Genomic DNA, 25,020 nt, shown 5'->3' on the forward strand with positions numbered 1-25,020 from the left:
TACTCTATGAAATATTGTATCAAAAATTTTATACTACATTCTCTAGTGTTTATCTAACATATATCTTTAAATTTTTCAATATTCCTAATTACTTTACTGAAAGACAATATTATTCACATACTAACAAATTTAGTATTTGTTTAAATTATTAACTTTAATATTAATATTAATTTTAAAAATCAATGGTTAGATTATTTCACTTGAATTAAATCAAGTTCTACAAAAGGAAAAAATCTTTACGGAAAATTATGTAAAAATACATTTCATTTTTACTACATAGAAATTAATATGTCTACAAAATACAAAAGTAAAATTAAATATAAAGTACTTGCTACAGATCCCAAATAGGTTATATGATGTTAAGATGAAATTGAATTTTCTTTCATTAATCTACCACGATACAAGTTGTCCTTATTCTAATTGTCTGTAGTAAAAAGTAGTATGTAATTCTATAGAAGAATTTATTCAATTTTTTTAAAATATTAAAATATAAACAATAAACAACGCGTCAGATGACAGCGACTCAAAACCTCACAAGGCAGTTTCTCAAGTTGCCTAACCTGTACAATCTTACCAACAGCATTGTGGGTGGACTCATACCTAACCTCTGCGCCTCAATCTGTCAAAACAATTTTGGACAATAATTTCGATTCGGTAAGTTACTTCTTTTACACAACTGTATTTTTTGTTGCTAATGCATGAACTTCTTCATTTATATGTGTATTAAAATTTCAATAATATATCATAAAATACGCGATACACTTTGTTTATAAACATTTATAAACAATACAACACATTTAATCATCCAAATATTTATTTACATATAATACATTGTTCAACGTTTAGTGTTATATCAATTCTCTATTATAAATATTAAGTTATGGTGTATAAACACTTATCTGCGTTATATCCTAGTCAATTAAAAAAAACTAATGACAACCCATATTGTCAAAATGAAATTTGCACACACACATGGGTAACATTCAAACTAATTATGTACACATACTTATATGGAAAGAAAAGAGAAGAAATACAGAGTGGTTGACAAGAAACGAAACGAAGTCTACCAACAATAGTTTATTTATCAGAAGCAGCATGCTTCTGCATCAAGAACAAAAGTACTCCATTTTAATATTTGTTTCTTTTTTTTTTTTTTTTTTTTTGGTCGCAACCGTAGTAAGCGTATTTTCATACTGTCATAATATTAATAACAAATAAATCTCATATTTACCTTTCTCTCAGACAAGTCATTCGCTATAATCATTTAATTCGTGCCTTTTCACTGTTTATCATTTTGTGTTCAAGTGAATGTTAGTACAGTTCAATCTTCATAAACATCAGTATATCTGTTGTTTACTCAGAAAAGAAATAGAATTTTCCAAAACGTATTGAGAAATCATGTTAATAGGACAGAAATAATGTATTGTAATGTGTGGTGGATTAGGTAATATGTTCATAGGAGAAACAAGTATGAAACTGGATGAAAATAAAATTATTAGCGAATTTAAAAGTTCGGTTTAATATGATCGGATAGGAGGTCGTTAAAAGTAAATTTTTAAGTTACTTTTATCCACACCATGGACAGAAAAAGGGGTCTACATTCTGAGGTTTTGAACGGTCGTGCGATTCTGTATCTTTTTTCCGATACCATACTCCGTCCGATGGTATTGTCTCCCCTTTTTTGTTTAATGCTACTGTCAGCCTGTAACAAGACAAAACACGATTTATAAAATCTATAAAAGGAAAAAGAAATCAAATGAATTCTTGTAATAATTAATTCTTTTCCTAATCTTAACGTCCAGTGGCATTTAACAACTTTTTGCTATCCATTTAAAAGTTATTTAACGTAAATGTATGATTAATCATAAATTTCAAGGTCACGTTTGAAAAATTTTAAATAAAGCAAGAATGCATAATTTTACAAGTGTCTTCAAATTCGTCGTCCATAAAAAATTTATAACGTAAAAATTGGAATAATTAAGAAGCATTAGTTTAGCATCTGTAGAGAAAAGAAATCTCGATATACAGTGTTTTGTGTAAAAGTTGTAAAATAGTACTAAAATATTAATAAAAAGAACGTGGTCGGTCCTTACTTTTTACTCAGTGAATACGTTCTATGATTTATGAGTTAATAAAGCCGACAGTAACGTTAACACAGTGTTCGACAACAGGTGTCAGACATTTTAAGAAGTGATTCTACATATAATAGTAAAGAGAATAAATAAGAAGAAAATCAAGAATATCGTCAAGTTATTAGGTGCTGTGAAAACGTCTAAAATACATGTGAAATGTGTCTGACTATAAGAATCAATTCTACTGATATCGCTGCGTCTTAATGGGGTCATGCACGCCAGCAGTAAAATAAGTCTTAAGTCAGACACAATTTTCGTGCATTTTAGATGTACGTATTTTTCACTATCACCTAGAAACGAAACCTTAAACACAATCTTGTCATTCTCAATTGTTTTTTTTTTTTTTATTTTAGCATATAGAATTTCTCTTTAAAATTTCTGACACCTCTTACCGAACATCTTGTATATCATTGAAATTTTATCCATTACATTTGAAACCTAAACATATTGTACATAAAATAAATATCGAAATTTCTGTTTGTGTGAGACTTCCTCCATAATTTACTTTCTGTTTTTTTTTTCAATTTATAAATATTAAACAATTTTTCATTCAGAATTTTATTATGTGTTTACAATGAAAATTCACTAAATGATTATTTAGAAAAATAATTTAATGCTTTAAAGATTAATATAGCAAAACTGTGTAAACCTACCTTATATCTGTCACGTTAATAATCGAATGAAAAAGTTATTCGATTTTTTTTTATATGTTTCATTTTTCTCTGCCTACTTTTATTATACAAATTTGTCAATAATAAAAAATTTTGTACTACTATTATTATTAATACGATATGAAGGTTGATGTTACAAACCAATTATCGCTGTGATTATCGTTGCCGTTGGCGTTAGCAATCTCATCCCTCGTCATGTAATCATTCTTGTTCTTTTCATTAATTTCGTGGAGAGAGATATCGCAGGGAAAGTTGTTACATTTTCTCTCCCATTCATCAAATATCGCACGTATTTCAGGTTTCATTTGTACAGCGGTTTCCTTCAAGTACACTGGTGAAATAGAACAGTATTATTGACACAGCAAAATTTAGTCAAATTATCAGTCTATCTATAAAAAACGAAAGAGGTATATTTCACTATTATTTAAATCGTCATTTCACCTGAACTTTAAAGCATGTAATGTTTCCGCCTGATTACAAAATAATGAGTTGATCGCCTAATAAAAAATATTCTGCCTTACATATTACTGATCTTTGAAGATAAGAACTGGACGTGACTCACCGTCAGGATTGGGCTTCATTAGAAGTTGTCGATTAGATTCTTGATTTGACCATTTCTGTGCTCTTTTCCCATTCCAGCTACCAAACCGAGGTATCCACCTGACCTTCTCAATCTCTGCCTCCCTTTTAGCATTGTATCTGTCCATAAATGCGTCCTTATCGTCCCCATCGGAGTACATGGGTTTCGTTCGTTTCGATTGGGCACCGATCTGTCCTCGTTTCCCGTACCAATAGTGAAACGATGGGAGCTCAACGGATTGGGACCATGAGGCAGGAATCGATCGCCGAATGGTTATTTGTTTATTATGCTTCTTGTCTCCCCACCAATAGATCCAAGGATCCTCTCTCCCTTGATTAGAACTCTGAAATTTCTATGTTCGAGAATTTCCTCGTGTTGTCATTATGTGTAGACATAATACAGTTAATTCTGCTCACACAGTTACATGCGCATGCTAGTGGAAATGTCTAAGATTAATCATACGATGTTCCTTCGATGTAAGCTTACGCCTCGTATTTAGATGAGTTTATAGTAAAGTTACTTGTGTTTCTGCTGGTAGACCATTTTGCTCTTATTAGAAATGTGAATGATAGATGAGTATGACAATTACCCTCAAGAATCTACATCCTGATCACTTCAGAGTAACTAGCATGGTTTTCCTAACATATTTACGAAAAAATTAACTAAATCCAAACAATTTTTTGTTATTCATATAAATCCATGTGTAATCTTCCATTTTTTATTGAAAAAGTGTAAAAACAATAATAATTAAATCATAATTTAATTCTAAAAATAAAACATATAAAGGAAGCAATAGCTGATCACTTAAATTATATTTTACTATTAGCTATTAAATTTCACGTATAAATATCAAAATAAGTAACAATTATTTACTAATTTTTTGGAACTGATTTTTATCAAAATAAAGTTCATATATGTATTTAAACACTAAACTGATCAGAAATGGGGTTCTGATTAGCAACTGGATCCTTGATGGTAGCGTAAGCAAAATTCTGTCGTCCTGTGTAGGGTATTTGACGAGAAGCGTCAGAAATTAGAAATTTATTCTACTAGAGGCGTAAATCACAAGTCACATCAAATGCAGCGATGTCAGTAGAATGAGTCAAATATATTTCACCTGTATTTTAGGCGTTTTTTCAGCATTTACTCATCTCACATTTTGAATATAACAACAAGCTTATAGCGAGAAATTACAGTGTATGTTAATTAATTCACTTCGAATTGTATTACTAAAAAAAGTAAACAAATGCTCGATACAACTTAAAGTTGCCTGATGAGTAAAGAACATGCAATATTAGTAATTTAATTACTTTAGCATATACATATACTCTAAGCAATGTCAAAACAATAATACAATAATAAAACAATGTATAGTGCTCAAACGAAAAAAAAGTTATATGTTATATGTAGATAGTAGAGGCTATATAGCCATTATTATTAAGAGCAGGTTCCAAAATATGTAATAAAATACATGGATTACTTTAAAACCAATTAAGACATAACTCCAGGCTATTGCTATACTTAAAAAGTTTGGATTTCTTTTTTAGACTTTTCATGATAAAGATTCTTTCAAAACAGTTCTCAGCGTCAGCTAAAGTTTATAAAGGAAATCACATGTTATATTTCAAAGCAAAATTTTAATTAATTCACTTCAACCAACTGTAAGTAACCGTACTTCTAGTTATGTTTTTGCCTGTTTTACAACTCGACATTTTTTCCACTGCTTAAAGGAGTCCATTATGCATTGTTTAACAGATCTATTATCTTACTTTCAAATGTTTATCATTAATATACCTTGTCGTTTGCAGACGAATCAAACCAAGATCTTAGAACTTCCCCCCTCTTTGCGACGATTTTCACAGCCGAATCGCGTCTCTCATTATCTTCAATACTATGGAGGTTTTCGTTTCCTTTCATTTCATCTAGAATCAAGACACATGCATTCGTTGCATTGCATTTTTCTACACAGGAGTGTAGTTTCAAAGAATATAGAAAAAAGTTAGAATCTTATCAAGGGAACAATATAACTGTCGTTAATTCTCACCTGACGCATTATTGGGGTCAGTTTGTTTTTTATTTCTCCCTGTTGAAAACGATTCGTCCTTTTTCCACTCTTTCGACAAGACGATCGCAGACTTTCCCATTCGATCATCGAGCGTGTCGTTATTCCCATTTTCTAATTGTATTATATTCACTCGAACGCTGTCAGTTTCGAGATTGCCAACAGTGGCTGGTATCAGAATCGAAACGATCGGGAGCAACACCCACATGCCTGAGACAAATGGTTTCGAGGAGAATTAAAGCTCTTACGACATAGATGATCTTCGTAGATCACAAAGCAATGAATTAGAATTTCATTTTAACGATTACCATTCAAAGTTACACTTATGAGTAACTACTGAAAAAGGTCGTTTAAAAAAAATTGCGCCATTCTGGTGGCGCAAAAATAGAGAATATACAGAGTATTTTTAATATCATGACAAGAAAGGAAGAATGAAACGAAGAGGAAGTATTTTCTGATGTAAAAATAAGTCGTAAATATGTATATCATTCCTTTGCTATAAGAATGACATAACCCAGAAACTAACTGTTTTTTAATTATTAATATGAAAACTGTTGTTGCATGAAATGAAGTTATATCCTCATTTCTCGCAAATGATTTTTGAGTTATGCCATTGTTGCAGCAAATGGGCGATATTATTAAATTGGTTTTATATAAGAACCCATCTTAAAAAAATGAAATTTGAAAATTCAATAAATATACCCATGTTTAGAAACAATGTTACTCGAAATTCGATATAATTTTAAAGAACAGGCACTAACTTTAAATAACTTATTGATAGGCATTTATTTTAAAAATTTACAAAGTATTGAAGATGTCGCTTTTGATGTCGCATTACCATGTTTAGGCACTTAGTCCTCGAAATCCTTAAGTCTTACTTTCGTATGTTTTTAGTTGTACACATAAAAGAAACAGTTCTTTTCAAAAATGATCATATCAGTATCAATCAAACGTTTAATCTTACAAGCCTAAAATAAGTATACTTTTCTCGAAAACGGGGCTGCATATGAAAACATTTCATTCTATATTTCTGACTTATTTTCGTGCCAAGAATTACCGTGTTCTCGATTGTTCTTCGATTTCAAGAATTATTCGCTTTATCAAAATGACATTTTTAGACGACATAGAGTACAGAATGAGCGTCATTATGGACAATATATTTTTGTATTATGAAAAAGAAAATCGAAAAATCGACCCTGAAGGCCCAAGGTGTTGTAACTTCTTAAATGCCTATTAACTGCATCCTCTTAAAACTTAATTTCCCTCTTTATGCCATCAATGTGTTAACAGTCTTGATTTCCGTAAATCACTAAGTACATGTAATACAAGGTAAATATTTCTGCTGCTTACATATATACATGGTGTAACATCATGTTTTTGCTTAATATACAGTTCAGCAAAATTTATTAAATACGAAGGATGTAGGAAGAAAATGAAAACCTGTGGTTTTCGCACGAAGGAAGCCACGCGCGAAGCTTGCGTTTTCCCATCCCTAGAAATTCAGAATTTATTACAATGTCTGATGTCATTGTAACATGTTCTTTTATCATTGTACTTCGCACAACTCTTTATTTTTGAAAATTGCTAATTTTATGGGCGATCAAGTTAACGATTCCTTTTTTTTGCACTCAATCCTATTGATATTTTTTTAACACCTTTCTGAATTATGAGAAAAACGTGAAATATTTGCTGACAGCAACATTTCTGAATTCTTAATGTCATATTGATAGTTCATTAGCTGTACTTAGTTATAATACTAAACTGGCAATAATCATTGTTTCGCATATTTTCAAGAGGAACGTAGTAAAGGAATGTGATTGGATAAAAGTGCTTGTATACTCTTGGAGGGTGGTAGAAAATGGGCTTCTTTGGTATCATGTGTAAAGGATAAAGTTTTGTGAAACTTTTGACGTAGTGTAGTAGACATTGTGTATAAGAATAAAAAAAGGTCATAGGATAGTGAACGTGGAAACTGCACCGCCTTAAAAGTATCAATAGTTTTGGTTTAACTTTCGTATAAGTAGTAATCGTTTGTTAGTGAGCATTAAAGGGTTGATTAATTTTTTTTCACCTAGAAGTTTAATTTATAAAACAGTTTAATATAATTTACCATATTTGTAATGTAACTGATTCAATATGCAATAAACATAAATAAAGTGTACTTTAGAAAAGTGATGCAATTTTATTGGCCACTACTTTATATAGTCAAATATGAGATCAAACAGTCACAGTAAATAATATAGATGTAAAGTATGACTGTAAATTCAACTTAATTTGTATACAGAATTGAGCCTTCTGTATCCAAATTCTCATTGTTCAAATATGAACCCTAAATTTCGAACGTTCTAACAGTAAAGAGTGTTTCGTAGCAATACATGTTTTTTCATATTAGAAATATCCAGTGTTAACATATGATGTATTATATCCTTTATTTGACAGTTTACTATAAGGCTGACACTATAGAGCAAACGAAGATAATGATAATTGAGGTTCTTTTTTATATCGAAGCATCCATTGCACCTGAAGAAGGGTTTCGATGATTTGAGGTGCAAATAATTACTTGTAATGAAAATACGAAATCCCAAAATATGTAGATAAATGATCAATTTTTTCATTTCTAACGTTAGGAAGCTCAGGTTGTTGAAAGATTCGTGATTAGCTTTGATTGTAATAGAAAATAAACACGATATTTAAATTATTTGTTTAGTTATTACTAAACATTAATAAATTACTTAAATTATTTTGTATTGTATATTTATAATTGCATACTTTTTAACATAAAAACAAATTATTGAAGATGTGCACGAGTAATCTTAATGGAAAGCACTAAGTTATGAATATTTTTTATCCCTCTATGACCTTTCTAACGTTCAATAAATGAAGTTTAATATAAAAGAAAGTAAGTGTTCTATTGTCTAAATATTCTTTTATCTAAACACTCTCCCTATTAATTTCAATACAGAAGGCTCTTATTTCAGCGATGTATAACACTGTTAATTTCGATTAACTGTGCTATTGTTAGCAAGATTTGATATGCATCTTATAAAAAACAAATAGCCAGTCACCATAAATAAGCACAAATTCGTAACAATATCTTCTGCAAAATACCTATGGTTGCCCACTTGAAGTATAAATAGAAATGAATATACAAAGTACGTACTCATTTTTATATTTAGTCGTATGCAACAATTAATTTCAATGAAAACGAGCAATACATGAGCATAAGATTTAATATGGGGACAAAAACATTATCTGCAAAGTCTTTATAAGAGGGCAGCATAAACATATTACAATCTTTTACACGAAAAATAATTTGCTAATTGCGCGCTTTTGCTAAAGTCGCATTAGTCTAATCCTTAATAATTTAGTACATGTACTGGGTGAGCAAGTTCAAAAACATAGTACTTCATTCGTTGTATAATTTTAGGTAGAAGAATTTAAACTTCTATATGAATATTTTAAAAATGAGAATATAAAAAAAATTAAGTTTGTGTTGAAAATAATCCTTGTATTAATTTCTCGAAAATTTCAATCTTTGTCTTCCATTGAACTTTGGTTTCAAATTATGCATGTGTCTATCTATTTAATGCAAGTTCTACATACAGTCAATATCGTGAGTCATCAGTGATCTATAAATCATAGGACGTGTTAAAATAAAAATTTGTATTGTCGTTCTTTCTGTTTCTTTCTTTCCTTCTTTCATCTGTATATAAATTTTTACTTAAAAAATGAAAATAGGAAAATATTCAATTATAAATGGGTAGGATTCAGTTTCCAAATTTTAATGTACGAAAACTCAAAAGTGCATCCTGCAGCATCTTTTCCAAACTTAACGTGTCTAATATCTGCTCTTCTCATCGATTGGCACTTTTACAATGATAGTTGAATGGACACTTGTTGGCACTCTATACGGAAAAAGAAGAAGTGCACTTTCGTCAGCATGCGTGTTGAAACTTAGTTAGCGCACGCTTTCAAACCTGTCATCCAAGTACTTATTTGTTTTCACAAGCTATTTGCATCTAGTACTTTATTTGATAATAGAAACTTTCCTTCTGAAACGCATGTTTTCGCACTAGTCCAAAATCATTTCTTAGAAATTGACGTTTTGTACAAGGAAATGGATAAACTTCGAGTCTACGTTGTATTCTGTCTATTATGTACATTATAAATATTTTGAATACCAAATTACATTTTCTTCTGAATGGAAATTATTTTTCCTCTCGATGGGATTTTAATTTCTCCCCTCATTAAGAACATTATTAACTTGGAACAATTGTTTGCTTCTTGCGACTTTTAATTTACGAATCCCTAAATGGTACGTATTTATGATGGTGACTAGTTTTATGAGCAGCTTAAAAGGTTATGAATTTTAAAGTCACCGCGGCCAACGATTACAATTTTTAATATTTCAACGAAATATTAAAACGTTGAACTCCTTGTGTAATCTCAAAGTTGAACTCCTTGTATATTCAAAGAACTATGTATTTTACATTGAAGAAATGTTAACTACTGTCGTTAAAATGTGTTCAATTAATTTCTTAAACTGTACATCGAACTTTTCTTTCCACACTTCACATTATTTATCTTCCCAATGTCTGATAATTAAATATGTGATAAATATAATTGATTATTCATTAATGTTTATGCAATATATTACCTGAATGTTTAAAAATCACATTGTCTATATTTGTATTTATTTCACTAAACCTTTTCTCACATTCCCACACACACAGTCACACTAATACACACTGCATACACACACGAAGGCGGTTAATTAGTAACTCACCTTCGATATTGAAATGACGTCTCATGAACAACTATTGCAACATAAGTGAACTTCTCGAGCCGATAAATTCTAAGTTCACTTACTTGTTTCCTATTCGAGAAGGGTAGATGATACTCGCGGCTTGGAGCGGCGCAGCACCTGCGAGCTCCAGTAAAATGAGGTGTACAGTGGCCAGCAACCATACGCGTCGCTCTTCTTATACCCACCACGTGCTTCCCCAGCGCACTCTCCAATTGGTCCAAAAATCAACCCCAGCATTTTGCCACCTCTATCATTCTTGCTATTACCTTTTCGTGCTTAATACCTGTGCCTCCCCATTTTTCCACTTGCCCCCTTTCTGCCTTCTCTTTCGTTTTACCTCAATCATTTTTGTTTCTTTCGGTGCTTTTCTTTATCCACCAATGGTGAACCAGTTATTACGTACCTTGATGAGATCGAAATTTATTTGACTGTTGGTCTTTTGCACGTATAGGGTGGGCTAGAAGTAACGAGGGAACGGAAAGATGAATTTGGAAATATGATTTCCCTGTTGCAGTGGGTGATCAAATTATTACGGACAGAAACACTTTATATTTAATTATATTAACAGAAACACTGAAGTTTGGGAGTTACATGTGTCACAAATTGAAAAATTAGCTTGGGAAATTAAATAAGTATGAGTTGATTTTGAATATCTTATTGTGAGTCTGTTGATTACTACTTGTTATTATCGGTAGGTACAAAATTTATTGAAAAAAATATTCTTTCTTCTGTTTAAAATTTTTAGTTTCATCCTATATTCATATTTAATCGTATTCTTAGTTTAATCGTTTTAAACAAAACATAAGTATATGTTTTAATTCATAAGTATGCTTTCTTCTGGTTTCTCTTCATTTTTCTATAACATAACATTATTAACTAGTAGTGCATATACGATTATACTTATATGCTGACATATATTCAAACACGACGTAGAAGCGGTAAACCTAAATTCAGCATAGTGATATCGAAAATGCACTTGTAATCTCATTTTGTAATTAATCATGCTTTAGTCGCTTCTTTTTAAGTTTTGAACCATATTTCAGACGAATAGCCCGCAGCGTGACTATTTTACATACGTACCTTAGGATTCAGAAGGATATGCATGGTATTGAATTAGTGTCGAATAATTGAATTTTTGTTTTGCATGAAAGTACAGTGAGTACAAATTAAAATATAAATCTGGACAGAGTCGATCGGTTCGCATGTTCGGCGTTGGACTTTTGGGAGCTGTGATATTACTGTGCAATATACTTCCACTACATCTCTATCGTTCTTGTTTAAACGTTTGTAAAAGAATTTTTAATTTTAATTATTAATTTTTCGGTTGTTCAACCTTTATTTTTTATTCAACGCGATTGTACGTTATAAAGCGACACTATACATTACAAAAATTTTGTTTCATAAAAAAACGACGACATTTTGAAAATACAAAGACAAATTGAATATATGAGGAAACTATAGGGGTAGCATGTGCGCATAACGGTTAAAAATGCGTTACTGTGCGCTCTGAAAGATTATCATGCATTACTATCGTAAATTTCAGTCTTGCACAACGTTTCGTTGCCACTTTAATATGTGATAAGATGTACGAAGATAGTAGATTCCCTGACGTATCAATATTAGATATAATGATCAAACGATTCTTTCAATTACGTTGTTAACTAATTAAGTAATACAAATGCAATACAACGAACGAAAACTTCAAAATTGCTTTGTGAATTGAGAGAATTGAAAGTGTTTTATGTTATATCCATTTTTATACAGAATGTTCAACGACAGATGTTAGAAATGTTTAGAGATTTTAATGATTCTACATGTCAAAATAGGGTGAAAATTAAGAATAACAATTGCGTTTCAGGCTTCGTTTCCAAATTGTTAATTATTTAAAGAACGCCTGATATTCACACGAAATATGTCTGACTTGGGACGTGTTCTACTGATTTCGTGGTGTCTGGCCTGACTAGTACACGCTAACAGTACATAAGTCAGACATATTTCACATGAATTTTAATTATTTTTGCAATAATTAATAGCTCTAAAACAAAACCCCAAACGCCATTTCGTCATTTATGCTTTTCTTGCTATTATTGAACACCTTGGATATTCAAAAAAAGGACATTGCAATAGTTCATACAAATAATAACTTGAAATCAATATAAACTATTTTCTGCATTATTATTTTATTAACATGTGATAAGAGTTTCTAAACTTTCAGTGCACAGTATATTGTAAGTACGATATAAATTAGTATTTACGCAGGTTATTGACCCTATAATTTTTGACATCACGTCTGAAATTATAGGTAGTGACCTTTGTCTGTAAAACGAAGACCTCGCTTAAAATTACAGTAGACTAAATCGAGTGCGATATTAATTCCAGTCAGTAGATTTATCCAGTCGAGACGAGTCGGAACGTTTCTCCAGAACGTTTAGCATTCTTACGATCTTTGCTTGTACAGACTGACGACGTTATCATTTTGTCGAAGTTAAGCAGAAATTAACAGTATCTCTTTTTTTTATGCAATAAAAGTATAAAACAATTCGCATATGTATGACGTAATAATTTGTACGTCATATAATTCGTTCGATTAAAGGTAACCATAATAGTAGATGTAGTAACATTGATAAGATAAAGGTCTCAAATTTCACATTCACAAAATGTTAAAAAAGCTTCTAAAACTTAAAGGGTTTAGAGTTCCTATTGAGGAAAGTAAACAATTCTTAGTTAACAATCTTGCTAAAATAAATCCTTTGCAAAGATAAAATCACTTAAACAAGTCTTTTTACAACCCACTAAGTTTGCATTTACCGATTATTGTTTTACCTTGTAATATTAATTATTACATTGCAATAATTGAGACATCAACTTTACCACTTTTAAACTATATCTCATTCGATTATTCTTTGTTACCTTTGGACTCTTATCTATTCTAAAACTCTTGAAAGTATAACGATCGAATTTTTGTCCAATGTTGCACACTGTTGTCCCAATGGTAACTGTCCTCGACTGATCTCTCGATTGACATATATCACTTCCCACAACTATGTGCTCCCTTCCTTACATAAAAAAAATGGATCTTCGCAATAGGCTAAACCATTGATAAGCTCCTCCTTTCCTCGATTGCAGCCCCCTGATTTCTTTATCCTCCTCTATCGAAGTATTTTGTCTTCCTTCGATGTCCTTTGCCACCATCAGCTTTGTTGTTCCTTTCTGGCATCAAGTTCGGTTCATTGTTCCTTATTTCCTCGATACCCTTTAACCGATGAACCTTCTCGCTCCGTGAAAGTATAAAGGATTTAGTAAACCCCAAACGTCGTGGTAGGCTGTCTATATAATCATTTTCGATTTCGATCCAACTCGGTTCCTCGGCATAAAGGGGATTGTCTTTCCTTTGCTCTTGTTTCTGACGATAATACAATAATGGTTATGGTTTGCACCGAGAATTATAATTACGCGCAACACTCCCACTATCTTTTTCGTATTTTCTCAATATGAACGATTTCAAAATTTTAAATACTTATTCAAATATACAGTGTCCAAATATTCGAAATTTTTGTTTTGTAAATTTACACTTTCTTGATATCTGTTTTTATTTCTGGTCTTCAATTCCTGAAACAAAATTGCATCTCCCTAGCATTTTTCTCAATTATACAACACAATTTGATTCTTCTTTCTCAGGTGTTTGGAAACATTCAAACTTCATTCTTAAGTGGTATTTTATTATACAAATCACAAAATGGAATCATAAATTTTGATATTTCTGAAGTGGTAAATTATTATCCTACTACTCGAGAAAAAAGGCCTGAATTTCCGTCGAAGCTTGTAGAAGGTTTGCGATGCTTCAACATTTTTTGTCTTTTATGAGTCCTAGACAAATGTCCACCAATGAGACAGTATCATTGTAAAGCTAACAGACAAGTAAACGAATAAACGAGCGTGGGAGGAATATAACTCTAGGGAGGGAACTCTTCTCTATCTGTGCAAAGATTTCTCATTTTGATCAACGATTAAAACTTCAATCGTGTTGCAAGGGCAGTGTAACTTTGAAGGTTCTTTTATTTCCTTTCGTTATGTGCATATAACGAAATACTTCAAAGATCAGAGAAGAAATAACTCGTAATATCCTGGCAAGGAATTAACACCTATTACTGTAAACATTATTTTTGATAATTAATAGTGACTCACAGATTCATTCACATATATTTAAAACATTAACTAACTGTGAAACCCACTGTAGTGTACCATTTTTCTTCCATCTTGTTTAGTTAGCATATTTAGCTATACAGTTGTTTTTTAATGTTAGTACAGAGAGTGAAATATTGCTATAATTGAAATATGTAAATTTAACACTTAAGTGAGCCATTAAGTTGCTCACTGTACTGTAAACACATCAGTAGTCTTTCATGAACAAATTCATGAATCACTATACAAATATCAAAACAAAAATAGTAGATATAGGCTTTGAACCAACTAATTTTTCTCATTACCTTATGAATCACCATTGTCGTCTCACTTAAAACCACTGTCTCGATGAGTAATGACTTTTTTCCTGTAGAACACGCAATGTATAAAAATGTATATTGGGTAAAAGGTATTTTGTGCTATTACAACAGAATAAATATTAAAAATTCGTTTATAAGCAGGTAATATTATTGCAAAATATTTCTATGGCTGACTATACAGCGTTTACTCTATGTTGATTCAGTTTCTGCAATATGATAAAGTCCTGTAACTAATTCAGTACTCTTTGAAATTGTGCTTAATCAATAATAGCCCACTTTCGATTTTGACGATACCGAAAAAAATGCAGAGTCAGTAAGATATCGTAATAGACAGTAGACGCGCGATACACTGTCTCATTCCATCCTACGCATGTCCAAGTGAACCGGTTTTTTCTACTAGACTGTCTTCCGTATGTTAGCATGAACTGGATTTTTCTACTATACTCGGGTCAACGAGACGAATCAGTAAAAGAAAACAAAATTTTCGTGTGTCTGTCAAGTAGCATTCAAGTAACACATTCTGAAAAGAACCTTGAAAAATATTAAAATAAACGGATTTTCATGAGCCATTCATGTCTACATTTGCCTTTTTGCCTCAAGTTTTGATTATAGATGGGAAAGTATTAGAACGGCGCCTTTTAAAGAATGCATTAAATATTAATTATTTGATAATCATACAAGGATCTGGAAACTGTAAATTCGGTCCTGCTTTGCCACGTTAAGTCCGTTTATTTATGTATATCTGCTGGTTTGTCTCGCTGACCTGTATATAGGCTATTTTCCAAACGTCTGTGTGAATCAGTTTTTTCTACTGGATTGTCTTCCGCAAAGGAATCAAAAATGTGCTCAATTTTCTTTAATTAAGTTGTAAAGAGAAAGTATAAACACACGAAAGGTAGGTATAAACACTGAAATATATCTTATATTAAAATATTTCATTGTCAAATTATCAAATTAAAGATATTTTCAGAACCTTTTTATTTTTCAATTTTTGGATTTCAAGAATCGTCTACTTTCTTGTAAATAATTTCGTGTGTGGACACGAAAAATGTAACTATGACCAAGCAAGTCAATGCTTCTTCTATACGTTCATTTCCCCTCACTCGAATGTGTTAATGAAATCTGTTCACATCATGATAAAATATTGTCATCGGTTCCAAATCGCGAAACTGGTACAAGTAAACTTTATGTAGATTATGCTATTTCATTTTCGAGTTTAAAATTTCGCTGTGTCTCTTTAGCTAACAAAGCATACATGTACTAATATGTGTACGTATATTCATTTATATTAATATATTTTGCTACATTTTGATTCGAAAGTTGAGATTCAAAAGAAACATTGATAAACAAGTATTATAAACGCTAAATCTACCGAAAATATCCAAATGACTGGTAGGTATTATATGGTTAATGCACTGGCAGTAGAATAAGTTCCTAAGTCAGACGCATATTACATGCAGATACCTCAAACATATTTTCAACTAGTAATTACTTAGAAAACAAAAACTCAAACACAGTATTATCATTCTTGACTTTTGTTTTATTTTGGTATGTAGAATGTCGTCGAATTATATCATAACTATTGTGCTTTAAATTAAATCCATTTCTTTAAAAATGTGTTTATTTTGAATCAAATAATATTATATAATGCTAAAAACAGCTATAGATAAAAATTATTTCTCTGGATTACTTATGGTCAAACAAATTTGCTATTTTTACTGTTAATTAAATGGTACCTACGAAGAAGAATAGAATATCTTATGATAAATATATTATGAAATTATTGACCAATGGAATCAATTTTGGAATACATAAATATCTAATAGGACAAAATCGATAAATGACTACTATACCGTGTCGTAGCGTACCTGTTGCAGCAACCACACCTGTTGTTCCGACAACACCCAATGGCCTACAGGTAAGGAATGACTGCAACAGGATAGTTCGTTCGGTATTTATGGTGAATCTCAGCGGCTCTTGTAAGTGACCTCGTTGCGGTCGAAGGATTGGCGGGATTGCATAGGGAATTCGCTCTGCCACAAACATAGCCCATCTTAATCTACTTGACTGGACAATGCAAACATTTCAGCGACCAACCGTATGACTTCCTTTCTTCGTGTTTTCGTGTTCTTATACGTTTCTGCTTTAATGTAGAAATTACATATCATGTTGTGAATACGCATTACACTTTCTATTACAGCACTCTATAAAGAATTTTAATATAAGATACATATTTGTCTTTAGTGTCCTTACTTAAAAAATCTTTAACAAGTAATGTTCTTCTTTCTTATTTTTTTGATAATCATAAATGGCCATAATAAATCATTTCTGTGTTTCACAACGCATCAGATTCTATGCGTGTTCTTTTTGTCTTTATGTTGTATGTGATAAAACGCTCAATGACGATAATAATTATTGTATAATTACAACTATAATTATAATGACAATTTTATACTGTTTTTAATAATTGTATATATATTTTAAACATATTTACTTTGTTTCTACTGCATAGGAGCTAATACACAATTCTATGTACACCTGGATGTATTTCTAGATTATTATTTTATTGTGTTGCTAATCTGCCAAGCGTATGATATAATTTATGAAAACTGCTGAGACGTATGCAACTTCACGAAATGAAATGCATGGCTTTTTTTGTGTATTCATAAAAGCTTTATGTTGTGTGAAAGAACATGGACACATGTTTCATGGCACTACACGTTGCGCAGTCCAGCTAAGTAAGAACTGTCCAAGCGCACAAAATAGTCTTTGAAGCAGTTCACTTGAATGAATCGTCTAAACAGTGACGAGTAAGAAATTGTTCTGAGCACGACGGAACAGAGTTTGTGTACTGGATAAAATTCGAGAAATCGGTGTTACGAGGTGTTAGTTAGTATTTTGCTCGCACAGTAAACATACATTTACTATTTTTAAGTTACCAACACTTTTGAATCAAAGTTTCTCTTTCTTTAACAAATACTTTTTTACTTGTAACTTACGAAAAAATTAAATTTCAGACTAGACAGTTATCAAATCTATCCATTTAACATTCTTATGTTCAATGTATGAACAAATAAAAAAGAAATAAAAAGATTTTGAAATGCAATTTATTTCCCAACTGTAAAACTCGTTTTAAAATTCTAGTTTTTTTATTTTATTATTATTCTATTTCCGTATTTTGACGTTTCTAATTTTCGCATAAATTCTTATTTTCATATGTATCGTACATGAACATACACACTTTCAAATAATTCTCTTACTTTTAAAATTGGAAAAATTTAGAAAAGTATTAAAAATATTTGTTTTGTTTCAGATACACACAATTAGTTTGCCGTATACTTAGAAAAGTTCTATTGAAAGAATGGTAAGACAACTCCGAGTATTAAAATACATAATAATAAATGTCATTTAACGGCAATGTGCATTAACGTGTAATATCCATTAAAACTATGTGTTTTTTTTTTACCTGTCGTAGAAATTCAGATTTCTAGGCGATGGAGATTGCCCTGATTGGCTCTTGGCGGAAATCAATACGTTATCACGTATGGTAAGAATTTCATATTATACATGCATTTAAGTTACGCGGACAATCAATGAGTTGAAACTTTTATTCCATTAGACTTTCTTTCTCGTACAATGACATTTTAAAAATATACTATTCTAATCCATTTACTAAGCTATACCTACGCAATTTAATACAATTTCAATAATTGCTCACCTTTGTTATTAACAGATTTCTTTTTATATTTTTCTACTTTTTTTGTACAGACGTCCATCAAGATTAAATTATTAGGTCAAGCAGTGGCAAAGTATCTTGCAGAAGGAGAACTTGATGTAAGTAAAGATCAATTTTATTAATTAGTTTTCCATTTACCATATAAATGGTATCGTTTAGATTATAATTATAGAAAAATACAGGAAATAGAAAAAATATTTTAATAATGGCAATTACCAACGCTCATACGATTGTCTACAATTTCTTTTTATTTATTTTAACTAAAATAAGTACAACTACATGTATTCTTTTCTTGCACTCAAACTCGTTAGAGTACGTGACATTTTCTTTCTTTCTTCTGTGAAAAGTAGAAAATCAAATTTTAGAGATGCACTGTATAAGAATTTCGCGCCTTTGTACTGCTTTTCCAAAAAACTTAACGTGATATATTAAAGTAGTAGCATGATTAAATTTGCGCGAAACAAGAAGACCTAGACCTGTCTGATGCATCATTTCCTTTTCGTTCTTGTCTTCAAAAATAAATAAGCTGCTCAAATTCATGGCAGTGCTAGCAAACTAACTTTACAATCCATCTCAAGCTCAGTTACAAAGTCAATAGTTTAACTTGAGTGTCTACTACATTTAATAATTACCATAATTTATATTTATATGAATATCGAAACAGATTTTGCATTGTTACATACTAAATTTGCAATTCATCGACTTTAAAAGCAATTACTATTTTTTCCTATGTTTCTTTTTACAGGAAGAAAAAGTTAAAAAAATTATTCAAGACGCTAAAGTTGGTAAGCACAATCTTGCTATTTTAAAATTAGTCATACAACAAAATAGAAAATTTTATGCAATATTATTAACACATGTATAAGATTCTGTTGCAAATTGTTATATTTAATTTTTCATGATAATTTGCACTTGCAACGTAATTTCAAATCAATCTATAAAACGTATTACTATATTTTAATTGCCTATCACGGTAAAGCATTTCCTTGTCCATTATTATTTTATTTGTTCTTCTTTCCGAGAGAACTAAGCGATGCAAAGGCCATGGTAGCGGCTCTCGAGTTGATCTTCTCATCGTCTACTCGATATGGAGTTTCTGCCACCGATTTAAGTAGCGAACTCCAGCAACTTGGTCTCCCTCGAGAGCACAGCGCAGCAATTGCCAGACTGCACACAGATCATTGTCCTCAGATTACAGTTGCTCTATCCTCGCAGTCTTTGAGGGGTAATTACGATTTTTCAACTTTGACATTCGCTGCATGTGGCAGCATACATAGCGCAGAAAAAGTGTAGGCGGTGGTTATTAATTTTATTCACATTTTTCTATCGCCCTTTAAAACATGCAAATTGCTCGAATCTCATTTGGCTCGTATCCTTCTCGAATACTCGTTCATAAGGTGTTATTACAGTAAAATTCTTTCAGTCAGTCGATTGTCGTCGATCGAAGTCTTACCTTGCGATAATTCCTCACCATTCTCTACGGTGTCTCTCAAGTTGAAAAAATTAGATGGTACTGGAGAAGATTCCACTATTAACATCTCGAAAGAGGACGTGCAAGTTTTATTGACAGGTAAGCTTTTACAGCTAATAAGCGATAAAAGGAAAGGAAATGCATGTATTTTTAATATTTTTTCACTCGTTTTTCCCTCAAGAATTACGGAGAGCGAAGTCACTGATGGAAAATCTTTGAAATCTACAATACTATTATAACAAGATAAAGTTTATCGATTTAAAAACAGTGTACAACAATATACGTTTCATAATAATAATGTATCATGTTGTTTATCATTTATTGTGATCCTTTCCCTATCTCACAATCCTTAGGCCATATTTCACTTGAAATAAATCTTCTTAATCGCATAAATATGAAGTAGCAATAATTGTCGAGGAATTAAAACATTTCTAAAGTAGTGTTCTACACACATATTGGAATGAATTAATTCTAATTAATTCTTGTGAGTATAATAAAATTCAGAAAAATCGCTTTTGAGAACGCATATCAGAATACATGGGAAATTCTAAACAAATACCATGATGGGAAGACGTAATCGTGTTTTAAGGTATAATGTATATTTATTATATCATCATTTTCGTCATATAGCATAACATTGTTATTTCTATATTAATAATAATAATAATCATCATCATAATAATAATAATAATCATCATCATCATCATAATAATAATCATAATAATCATAATAATAATCATAGCACCATGAACACTCCACAGTAAGTTCTTTTTAATTCGTTATTCGAAAAACGCGCCGATGCGTTTCAAGGGGTGAGAACCGCGACTTGAATAATATAATCGTGAAAGATCACAGTCGCCTCATGTTTGTGGTGCAATCTCGTAAGGACAGTAGACCCGCCTGTGAATGACTAGATGATTTTACCATTAGGAAACGAGACATTTTCTGACTAGAACCTTCGCGTGTCGGAAATTTCGCACAGTGTACACGTACACCGATCCATTAATGCATTCAAACATTGGCTGCTACCCTCTGAAGACTTTCGATTCATTATCATGGTGTTCGAACAGGTCTAAAGTTGACTGAAAGCTCTATGGATGTAGCAAAACACGGAGCCACGGGCGTTGAAACCGAACAAGAACACTTAACCGACAAATTTCAATTTCGGAGTCTCGGGCAACGTCGGGAATTGGAAAAAAAGTTCATTCGGCCCTATCAAGCTGATTTCTTTTCAAATGAAATCCTATCACTGTTCTCACACCCGTTAAGCACCACGATTTAGGGGTTCGTACAGGTGTTGAGGCTCACGTTTCGTATTATAATTCTTTACCTCCTCTTTCGTACTGCATAATTAAGTTTCCTTCTATTTTCTTTTGTCTGCCCTTGCGTTCATATATTATATATATATTCGTGTGTTTATAATATATATATATATTTTTTAATTTCTTCTCACCTTCATATTTGTTTCTAAATTGTTTTAATGAAAGCTCGTTCTTAAAATTTATCTCTTTTCCCGTTCCTTTCATTTTAAATTCGTTCTCCTCCTCCTCCTCCTCCTCTATCTTTGCCTGCTCATAAATTCGCTGGCGTGTACCCTTAACCATATATCGCGTTCCACCAGTCGACAACAGCTTCATTTATTTATTCATTTGTTTTATTTTAGTTAAATTCAATTTCATAATTTTAACATCCTACCTAAATAGCTGGTCTTTATTACTTGTCAATAAATAATACATAAATACATAGGTACATGCTCCATCGTCGTCATTCAATTTATGTTGCTACCTCTGCACCCACGTGCAAAGGGCATTCATCTGTTTCTGCGAGCAGCGATTAATAATGACGAAGACGATGATAATGATGATAATAGCGATCAAAGCAACAGCGATAAACAACAATGATAATATCAGCGATAGTAGTAATAGTAGTAACGATAATGGTAATAATAATAAAAATAATGACACGAATGACGATGGTACCAACAGTCATAGCACTGACAACGATAGATGACGTACAAATATATTCGTTCTGAATCGACTATTGTTCATTTATTACACGCATATTCTCTTTGTTCCTTTCGAAGTTTCCCCAGCCCGATTATCAACGGATCATTGTCATAACCATCCTTGATCATCATTATCGTCATCATCATTTACGATACTTGTCGTTAATCGTGATAGTTACCGTCACTGTCATTGTTGTTGTCGTCGTCATCATCGTCTCCATTCAAGCTAGCGTAACCCTTGCTCGGTTACAATTTCCCTTGTGTCTCGTCAGTGCCTAGTGAAGAGACAACGTAAGTACAAAAAATTGAATAGATTTCAATTTCTCGTCGATGTGCCCGTAAGACAATGGCGTCTTCTTGCAAGACAATCTCTATCGCGTAATAACAGTAATCAGTGGAGCGCTATCAATATCTCTGTAGGAGACAACGTGTATCATAACCAGCGCGTTCTTGTGAGATCCGTGGTAAGAGAAACGTATTTGTTCGCTGAACGAATACAACTCTTCTCATCATCGGTACGACACCGCAATTATCGTTTGATCTAATCTTAGGATGGTGCGCGTTTTAAGTTGAAATTTGTTCCTATATTTCAAAGGTGATATTTCACACTTGCTGTAAATGAAATATTCTCATCTTTTAAAAAATACCTACAAACGGATTCGTGACGGGGGCGGCCAGCTCTGTTTACAGCGTAGCGATTCGAGGGAGCTAACCAGAAACAGAGGTTTCCGCCCCGATCGAATTATCGAACGTGGACTTCGTCCATTGGATGGATGTTGTACGAATTTATCGCCGTCTTGGTTCGTCCTTCGACGTTCCACTTTCATCGCTGCGAGAGAGGGAATCCCTTCATTGGATTTCGTCATTTAATTACTCGCTTATTGGCTCTATAAGAGCTCGGAAAATTCGTCAAAATATCGATCACAATTCGCATTCATATTCCTCAGCGCTATTCGTCGCCTTCCTGCTTTTCCTCCGTTACTTAATTTATATCGACTCGCAACAATCATCAAAGCTCGTACTTTCAAACTTACAACTGCGTATCTCTATTTTCTACACAACACAGATAATTCTTATCTAGTATCTTCCAATGTATATTATCGTCTATCTATGCACGAATAGACACTTGCGTTGAAGGGGTTGACATCATTAATAGCAACAATAACGAATTGTCGTTGAGTGCATGTCGGGTTAAGCTCGAATTGACTGGTTGCTCGAATTGGCTTGCCAGAGATTCGAAATATAGGCAAAGAATCTTCTTTGCTAGTAGTCGTCATCGTTCTCCTTTCTCTGCATTCTTTTCTTCTTCCTTTGTCTAGTCCTTTCCCTCTTCTTATATATTTATATTTGCTTCTTCTCCGTTTTCTTGTAATGCTCTCGTCTGTTTCCATTCTTTTATATTCTCTTCTCACAGATCGCTGTGATGTAGTAAATATTATGCGGTGTTCCTTCAGCAACGGTGTGGAGATACATATAAAAGTCTTTAATTTATGAATACTTTGTGATATTAAGAAACAAATTCTTTCGCCGAAAGCAGACTCATAGATTGAGTTACGTTTGCGAGAAGCAAAGATTATAGTAATCGTTATGCTCAGTGGCATTTCATTTACGAGATGGAGAACAAGAGCGAAAAGAAGCAAGAGAAGAGACCTTGATCAGATTTTGCTTAAATCGAAATCGATTCGATTATTGATTCCCTTGACTTGGAATTCCTGTGCTGAACGCTGACGACAGTTTTTTCACTCCGGACAAGTCAAGTCGAGACTCGGATTGCAAGGTAGTCGTGTGACTTCTCAATGAATTGGATTCAGTACTGTTTAGGGTTCTCTAACGTTCCAAGGGTCACAAATAGGGACGAGTGTCGATTTGATTTTTTTTTTTCACGAATATGAGTCCAGAAACGAATGATGTACTGTATTCTGAACTCCGCTCAGAACTCGACTATCACGGCTGAGCAGGCTGCCATTCCCTAGAATTCGAGTCGGTAGGCACTGCAGCTAGTCTCGTGGTCCTGAAGATTGATCGTGCATCTAGATGCCGAAGGTGAAAGATCGATGTGGTTTGCAGCAAGAGCCTCCTCATTATCAGCTACCCAGTAGCCTAAGGTGTCCGTGTCGTAGGTTGGTATCATAGTCACCTCTAAATAATAAGAAATATCGTTAAACTTTGTTGTATTATAATTTACAATTACATAACAATATGAAGATGCTCGGTAATAGTTACGTTTTTAGGTTTTGTACATATAACTATTTCGAGAAAGTAAGTTTTACCCTAGAATTACAATCTGGAGATTTAAACAAGTCTTCAAAAATTTGAATGTTTGAAAAATGTAATTATTTTAATATTACAAAATTTAAATAGTAGGAATGTTGAGTGAATATTATAATGATAACCAAGCATTTCCAACCAGGTTGTCTGCAAAGCATATACATAGGACAAACTGTACTGCTTAGCTAAATAAAAAGAACCTTTCATGAAAATACGTCGATAAATAAACCTTTATTGCCCTCTCGTAATATCGAAAATTACTTTTAATTCTGTAGAGTCCATTTTTGCACTCATACTCTTTAAGTAATTTTTACTAAACTCTTTTTTAAAAACATCTTATACTGACTTTATGACGATTTTAATATTATCAATGAGAAGACGATAATGATTTTCACTTAATTTATACAATTTATATCGATTATTAATAGCGTTATTATTAAGACTACGAATCTAATTCAACAGCTATAGATAAATAGTTAATAAATTTAATCGAAGTTACTTAACCGTCGGTCGAAAGTCAGAGATTACTTTGCAAGTTAGGGGAATTAAAAGCATTCTCGTTAAGAAAATCAATTTTGAAAGCTAGCAAGTGATTATAAACTTTCAATCAACTGTATTAGAGTACGTTTACTGCTAACAGATTATGCTTAATATCACGCCTCACTCATACAGTGTGTCTACTTTAAATGGACCTGTTGTAATATTTTAGAAGGGACTGAAAATATGAAAAATATAATTCTACAATAATTGTTTTAGTGTTTTTTGTTTTAAAAAAATGTAACAGTT

At 32.1% G+C, this 25,020-nt stretch overlaps 3 protein-coding genes across 8 annotated transcripts in view; 1 reads left to right on the top strand and 2 right to left on the bottom strand.

Annotated features, from left to right (window-relative positions):
• Window positions 1-582: 582 nt before the first annotated feature.
• LOC143188958 (COMM domain-containing protein 4) lies at window positions 583-20,274 on the top strand. Of its 4 annotated transcripts, none has more exons than XM_076393523.1 (8): window positions 583-654; window positions 18,068-18,118; window positions 18,230-18,301; window positions 18,523-18,588; window positions 19,236-19,275; window positions 19,515-19,715; window positions 19,914-20,060; window positions 20,143-20,274. In XM_076393523.1, exons 2-8 carry the CDS (start codon window positions 18,116-18,118, stop codon window positions 20,178-20,180), a joined length of 567 nt encoding a protein of 188 aa, XP_076249638.1. In that variant the 5' UTR covers window positions 583-654; window positions 18,068-18,115; the 3' UTR covers window positions 20,181-20,274. The 4 variants fall into 4 exon arrangements, with proteins under 4 accessions (XP_076249638.1, XP_076249635.1, XP_076249637.1 ...); XM_076393522.1 differs by adding an exon at window positions 16,618-16,852 and having other exon boundaries at window positions 625-654; window positions 19,914-20,250; XM_076393520.1 differs by having other exon boundaries at window positions 19,914-20,250.
• Window positions 879-10,387, bottom strand: LOC143177028 (uncharacterized). Of its 3 annotated transcripts, none has more exons than XM_076374781.1 (6): window positions 10,232-10,316; window positions 5,428-5,655; window positions 5,178-5,305; window positions 3,366-3,726; window positions 2,945-3,134; window positions 879-1,702 (listed from the first exon to the last, which is right to left on the bottom strand). In XM_076374781.1, the coding sequence occupies exons 1-6, from the start codon at window positions 10,254-10,256 to the stop codon at window positions 1,567-1,569; spliced, it is 1,068 nt and encodes a 355-aa protein (XP_076230896.1). In that variant the 5' UTR covers window positions 10,257-10,316; the 3' UTR covers window positions 879-1,566. The 3 variants fall into 3 exon arrangements, with proteins under 3 accessions (XP_076230896.1, XP_076230895.1, XP_076230897.1); XM_076374780.1 differs by having other exon boundaries at window positions 3,366-3,735; XM_076374782.1 differs by having other exon boundaries at window positions 880-1,702; window positions 3,366-3,735; window positions 10,315-10,387.
• Window positions 20,275-20,538: 264 nt separating the features above from the next.
• Window positions 20,539-25,020, bottom strand: part of LOC143188957 (uncharacterized) — a 35,535-nt gene continuing 31,053 nt past the window's right edge. Inside the window, exon 7 of the mRNA XM_076393519.1 lies at window positions 20,539-24,105. Within this exon, the coding sequence (XP_076249634.1) occupies window positions 23,936-24,105 (170 nt within the window). The 3' untranslated portion in view covers window positions 20,539-23,935. The remainder of the gene's footprint in view (window positions 24,106-25,020) is intronic.

Source organism: Calliopsis andreniformis, chromosome 3 (assembly GCF_051401765.1).
Source record: "Calliopsis andreniformis isolate RMS-2024a chromosome 3, iyCalAndr_principal, whole genome shotgun sequence".
In the NCBI taxonomy this organism is placed as follows: domain Eukaryota; kingdom Metazoa; phylum Arthropoda; class Insecta; order Hymenoptera; family Andrenidae; genus Calliopsis; species Calliopsis andreniformis.